We start from the raw sequence: 6,866 nt of genomic DNA, 5'->3' as shown, positions 1-6,866 counted from the left end.
AATTCTAATCCATCAAAAAATATGTCTCATAATACTACAACATTTTAATTCATGTTATTTGAATGATGAATTCTTGAAATAATTTCAATAATACACATATATTATATTTATATACCATATAATTCAATTCAATCATTTATTCTATAACATTCTAAATTATAAAATAATAAATCCAAAATAGTTATAAAATATTTTAATCATTAATATTTAAATATTGAATATTAAAATAATTTTATTAAAATATATCCAAGTAAATAGCATTCAATTCAAAGTCAAATGAGTGTTTAGCAAACAAAAAACCAAACTACTATTAACCACTTCTAATAGATAAATTTTGAAAATTGCTTTTAACAATTTAATAATAGAAAAGTATAATATCTATGTAAGATCCACCTACCTTCATAACGAGAGTTTGAACTTAATGGAATTGTATTTATGCTGTTCGTTTTCCAAAATACGTCACAAACTTAGCTGTTTGCCTGCAATACTGAGTTCTTAGCATATGCAAGTTTCGTGTATATCATTTTCTAATCTTTACATGACCAACTTGACGCCGCGTTCTCAGTTATTGTAAATAGCAATCACAATCAAATGTCAACTGTCTTTTTTTTAATATTACATTCAGGTGGTCAAGCTCTACCGTGACATATTTGCATACATTGCATTCTAATAAGACATAATTTTGAAGAATCCATACATGAAATTTATTAAGTAAATTGTTATAAATAATTGAAAATTATTTAAAATTTGTAAACAAGATTTTGATAAGTATGAATAAGGATGTTGTAAACCACACCATCTTAAGATAATTGTCCACCTCACAATGACAAAGAGGAGAATGGGTCCACAGTGCAACCGTTCTTCAAACAATTCGGACCGATTCAGAAAGTTTATTTAAAAAAATCTGAAGTCACGAAGCAGGTTCTTGTGATAAGATCAAACCGGCCAAATGTATAAAATCGATTGACAGTTGTGTTTCTTTTTAAATATTAATAAGTCCGTAAGAAGACTGTATAAATAGGTGGTCCGATTCGAATTTGTAAAGTATACAATTGGGAGAAGGAGAGAGAAGATAGAGATGGAGATGGAGAGCAACTGGTTTATTATTGTTGTTGTTTTTCTTGCTGTTATATCAACGGGAAAAGGGGATGATGGGCTGAGTGATAATTTCTATGGCGAAAGTTGTCCATCTGCTGAGGAAACAGTTCAGCGAGTTGTAGAGAAATACATGGCAATTGATCGAACTCTTGCTGCTCCTCTCTTGCGGATGAATTTCCATGATTGTTTTGTGCGAGTCAGTAACACCCATTCACTCCATCCATTAATTAATCAAGCATTTCATACATATAGTTTATAGTCATGTAGTTAATCATTTCATACATATAGTTTATAGTCATGTAGTTAATCATTTCATTGATTGCATTGCAAAGGTTAAATAAACTAATGTTGTGGTTTGATTAGGGTTGCGATGGGTCAGTGCTTCTGAATTCCACAGCGAACAACATAGCAGAGAAAGAAGCCGTTCCAAACCAGAGCATTCGCGGATTTAATGTAATCGATGATGTGAAGGCAGAAATAGAGAAGATATGTCCAGGTGTCGTTTCTTGTGCTGACATCATTGCCCTGGTTGCTCGAGATGCTGTCGTTGTTTCGGTAATAACACTAATCTTACAATTGCTTGGTTGCTTAAGGGCAATTTTTGCTTAAATTTAAATAGCAACAGTTTTTTTCTCGACTATTTTTAAATCAAAAGCAATGAATAATTTTGAATCTGTCACTGCTTAAAATTTAAAATTCTAGTGTTTTATATTCAATTTTTTTAATTTTTATGGAACAACTATTATTAAAGAATGGAAATAAGCTATGAAGAAACAAGGAGCTTAAGATAAACATTGAGTCTACCCATTGAAAAAATTCCATTTATCATCGTACACTTACTTTTTTTTATCACTAAAATTTCTCTCCAATTTATATACAAAAAATTATATTAAAATAGTTAGCAGCAATATTAGTAGCTGCATGAGGTCATAAGCTCTCCAAAATACTCCTAAAAATTCTATGCAGTGGCTGTTAGGCAAAGTGAGTCTAACAGCTGCATGAAGATGAAGTCTTGCTGTTATTATCTGTGTTGATCTAAATCTCTATACCTCTTCTTTATGATGGATTGCTGATTATAATTTTATATTGATTAAGACAATATACAATTTATCTAATAAATACTTTAAATATTACAATTTATTTTAATAATTTTTTCTTATATGTCAATTAAATGTGTGATTGTTATATGATCCCTATTGTAAACATCAGAAGTTATGACCAATTCTTAGTTTAGAAATATTAAACAGTCAAAATTAACTTAGTATTTCTAATCCTGACTTTTCCCTTAGTATGATGTTTAAGAATAATTTTATACAATCTAGATTACAAATCAACTCAATTATCTAAAATTCAGAAGCTTTTATTCTATTTTCAATTTTAATCTTATGCTTTCTATTATTTAATGATAAATTGCTGTATTTTATTTTCAGTTTTAATCTTATGATTTATTTTATGATGATAAATTGCTGAATACAATCTGAAATGATAATACAAATAGCATACACAGTTTGAATGAAAAATTGAACTTTTGTATACTACGATTTCTTGTAATGCTTTTTTCATGATCTGTCATTTAGCCGGTATTGTAGTAGCTTTTATAAAACTCTGTTTGTGTTTGTAATGTAGAGTGGAGGTCCATCATGGCGTGTGAGGACAGGACGTCGAGATGGAGTGATTTCTCAGCAGGCCGAAGCATTGAACAATATTCCCTCACCATTTTTCAATTTTTCACAACTCAATGCATCTTTTACAAGCAAAGGACTAGAAGTCAAAGACCTTGTTGTTCTCTCTGGTGTGTGAAAGACTGATAAAATATTCAAGATACAATTTTAAATATTCTACATGGTTTAATCTAGTAATATTGTTGAAATCAAATGTCTCTTCATCATGAACTAACATTGTTATATTATGAATATATATAGGTGGGCATACAATTGGAGTTGGACTGTGCAATTTCTTCAGCAATAGACTATATAACTTCACTGGAAATGGAGATATGGATCCTTCCCTCAACCCAACATATGCCCAATTTTTAAAGAGTAAATGCCTCAGTTTAGCAGACAACACAACCACTGTAGCAATGGATCCCAACAGCTCCCTTACCTTTGACAGCCATTACTATGCTAATCTTGAAGAACATATGGGTCTCTTCCAGTCTGATGCTGCCTTACTCACAGATTATGCTGCCAAAGGGTTTGTTGATGAGCAAATGGATCAAGATTGTTTCTTTGAGAATTTCAAGAACTCCATGCAAAAAATGAACGAAATCCAAGTTCTCACTGGAACTGCAGGGCAAATTAGACGTCAGTGTGCCTTCGTTAATTAAGCTTATACCAATTGGAATGGCTTCCATATTACTATTTTAATTCTGTTTTCAGTGATGCCAGTAGTGGAGAATAAAAGTGATTGTCGACCAATAATTTTTAAGAAAGCCTCGGGCTTCTCAATGTAGTGCTAGGCTAGAAGAGTTATTGATTGTAAGTGTGATGAATTTTTACATTGTTTTTTAATAAAGAATAATAAATGTTTTCATTTTTCAGTGTATGGATTTTGGAGGAAATAGTCATTCATTCTAAATGGCGTAGATTTAATACTAATGAGGTAGAGTTGATAACTTTGTAAAAAGAAATGTTTGAATTCAAATAAATAAACTAATTGTATATATATAAATTTAGTGAAGATTTTTGTTATGTCAAATATGAAATGTTAATATGTAAATTGTATTTTTTTAATTTTTTTTGGGTAATATTAGATAAATATTAGTGAATTATAAAAAAAATTATATTAATTTGATTTAGTTTTGTATATAAAATTTGATTGTAAAAAAAATTATTATATCAATAGTTTGTGCTCTCATCATAATATGCGCATGTTCAATCTAAAAGAGATTATATTGCTAAATACAATTAAGGAGCTTGTCATACTAATTTATGTTCTTTTGGTAAAGCTCCTCTTGTAAATTCAATAGTTTTGTGGAAATAATTAAATATAAATAGAAAAATGTAATATGATACTTAAATGTATATGTAAGCACTATGAAACTTGGATGCTATGTAAAGCTATATTTTAATTATATGGTATAAATCAATAGGAATTGTTTCTATAAATACAACATTATTGTGCATGAAAAAAAAAAATCATGTTTAATTTTACACCCTAGTGGTAGTTGAAGGAAGCCATCTTATGCAAAAAAATAAAAATTAAATTGATATATTTTTAATATGGTTTAATACTCTCAAATTTGGTCTAAGATAATAGATAGATAATCTAAAAATGATTTCTAATTAATTATAATATCATTGGAATCAAATTAATAGTATATTGACCATTTTTTATGTTCAAAAACACATTCTTTCATGTCATTGTACTAGGTAAAAACTAGTCAAAACAAACCTAAAACAAAAGAAAAATTATAATATTTATAATCCTCCTTATTGCAAATTTATCAATTTTGAGCATGTTAACTATTATTAACATTAATTGATATGAGTTAGGGTGTGCTTCTCTGCTACTTGGCTATAATGGCCCAAAGTAGGGATGGTTTTAGTACTTTGTTGTTATATGGGTTCAAGACCCTCATCATGCCTCTTTTAATCAAAACATGAATTGATATGAAGAGCTCTACTAGGGTTTTAGTGGATGACAATGATGGAGAGGGAGATTCTAGAGGAGATGATGTTGATGGGGAGTTATTTGGGCTTCTTATCATCTTGTTTTAGTTGTAGAAATATTCTTGTTTATTTGCTTTGGGGGATTTTTTCGTTTCCCTATTCTTTTGGGTGTTGGGGGATGTGTTATGTTTCCTGCAGAGTGGTCTCTAAGAACATTCTTTGTTCTTTGGGCCTTCTCTCTGGTTTGAGGTTCAAGGGTTCTGGATTTTCCTTATTCTCTATTTTGGTTGTTATAGAGTGTGTTGTGGGTGGTTCCTCACCCTTCTAGTATGGTTTTTTAGATAGTTTTATGCTCCTTCTAAGTGGTGGGTGTCTCTTTTTTGTGCCCCCTTTTGCTTTCTTATTTTTCTTCTCTTTTCCTTGGTGGTGTGTGGATTTTTTCCAAGTCTAGCTACCCCTTTTGAGGTGGGGTTTTTTATTTATGCCTTTGCGGTAGCCTAGGTTCTTCTTTTTCTATGTTTATGTATCCCATTTCTTTTTGAAGTGGAAACCCTTTTTTATGTGGAGGCACAATCTATGGAGGTGGTTCATTTCTAGTGGAAAGATGTGGTTGATAATTATAGGTGGTCCTCTTCCTCTTCTATCTATGTGTTGGGAGGTTGGATCAGGTTTATTATTTCTTAGGCTATTCTAATCTTGTTTGGCCTTTCTCTATGGTTCATTTTTCTCTTAGTTGCATCTGGTTTTAGTTTCTTTATAGCTTGGGGATGTGGGCTTTCTTTGGTTTCAATGCTAGTACTCCTACCCTCTCAAGTTGTGTGGATCTAGGTTTCCTAAAGTAGCCCATCTATCTTTTTGTTGGTGGTTGTGGTTCTTGTTCTTTTTCAATTTTTATTTTGGTATTGTATTGGTTTCTCTATCTTCTCCCCAATACTCCACCCTTTGTCTAGTGGATCAAGTTATCCTTTGTTGGCCTATTTCTATCTACATTTCTCGTTCTACTCTCCAACTTTGTGTGATGTATTCATAGATCCTTCTCTTTTTCTTTTATTCTCTTCCTTTCTTTGCTTGGGGTTTTTAGGTCTCTACATCTATCCTTTTTTGGTGTTTGGCATTCTGGCCACCTCGATACTCTAGTTCCTTCACCTCCTTGGTGTGAGGGTGTGGTTTTAACTATTTATGTCATCCTTTTTAGTGTGCCCTTGCCTCCTCATGTGTGGAGGTTTTTAGCTCCATGGTTATCTTGTATTCTAATTTGAGGTTTTTGGGCTCCTTCTCTTCATTGGTTCCTTCTCCTTCTAGTTCTCTTACGTCTCATTTTTTTGTGGTTTTTGGTTCCTTATCTATCCTTTGTTAAGGAGTTTTGGTTAGCTCAACATAGTTGTGGCCTTGTTTAAAAGCCTTTTGTTTTCACTTCTTGTGAAATCCTCTTTGCTTGTCTTTTTTTAGGATATGATGTTATGTTTTTGTCGGGTTTAGGCCCCCTCTTGCTTTATCTAATAAGAAATATTACTAACATTAATTGCATACATGTTAATAAGTTAACACAAAAACAAATATTTAGAAACCACATACAAAGGGTGCAGATAATGATATAAGATAGATCCATTTTCATTATAGGGAGGGTCCTCCATTTGAAACCTCAAAAAGACAAAATTATTTTGTTAATTTTTTAACAATTGTACAAAGGTAAATGGTAAGGGTTTCCATTTAAGTAAAAACATACTTTACTTTTGAAAATGATTGAGTTAGTTCCCTCTAGAATAAAAATGTCATAAAATTAATTTGAGTAATTTGCAATCATATAAAAATGTCATTATTTGAAAAATAAAATTGGACACTTAAAAGGTATCCATAATAAGGGGGAAAATAAAGTGTTCCAAGATATAAGAAGTAACCCTTTTAATCATTTAAAAAATGTACTATTGGAGTAATTGATTGAACTTTTAAAAATGTAAAGATCACCTACACTAGAAAACCTAGATCACACAAGACAAAATAGTTTTTGATATTAAAAAGAAGCCAAAATGGGGGTTGACCTAGAATATAGAAACAAGGCTAAAGATCTACCAAAACTCATTCCCCTACGATTAACCAACCCCCTTCCTTAATATCAAAAATCCCCAAACTATCACATTTCTATTGAAAAACTTACTA

The 6,866-nt window shown here is 31.1% G+C and overlaps 1 protein-coding gene across 1 annotated transcript; it reads left to right on the top strand.

The window, feature by feature from the left end:
- Positions 1-1,084: 1,084 nt before the first annotated feature.
- Positions 1,085-3,424, top strand: LOC149539160 (peroxidase 39-like). The gene is made up of 4 exons (XM_089799128.1): positions 1,085-1,294; positions 1,462-1,653; positions 2,725-2,890; positions 3,021-3,424. The coding sequence occupies exons 1-4, from the start codon at positions 1,085-1,087 to the stop codon at positions 3,422-3,424; spliced, it is 972 nt and encodes a 323-aa protein (XP_089655254.1).
- The last annotated feature ends 3,442 nt before the right edge of the window (positions 3,425-6,866 follow it).

This window comes from Cupressus sempervirens, chromosome 9 (assembly GCF_028749045.1).
Source record: "Cupressus sempervirens isolate cs-2001-9-10 chromosome 9, ASM2874904v1, whole genome shotgun sequence".
NCBI lineage: Eukaryota > Viridiplantae > Streptophyta > Pinopsida > Cupressales > Cupressaceae > Cupressus > Cupressus sempervirens.
Note: the sequence above shows the minus strand (reverse complement) of the source record. Positions and strands in the feature narration are given on the sequence as shown.

Coding starts and splice junctions, on each gene's coding strand:
- LOC149539160 (XM_089799128.1), top strand. CDS start 1,085: ATGGAGAGCAACTGGTTTATTATTGTTGTTGTTTTTCTTGCTGTTATA. Junction 1,295..1,461: donor TCCATGATTGTTTTGTGCGA/GTCAGTAACACC, acceptor TGGTTTGATTAG/GGTTGCGATGGGTCAGTGCT. Junction 1,654..2,724: donor GAGATGCTGTCGTTGTTTCG/GTAATAACACTA, acceptor TTTGTAATGTAG/AGTGGAGGTCCATCATGGCG.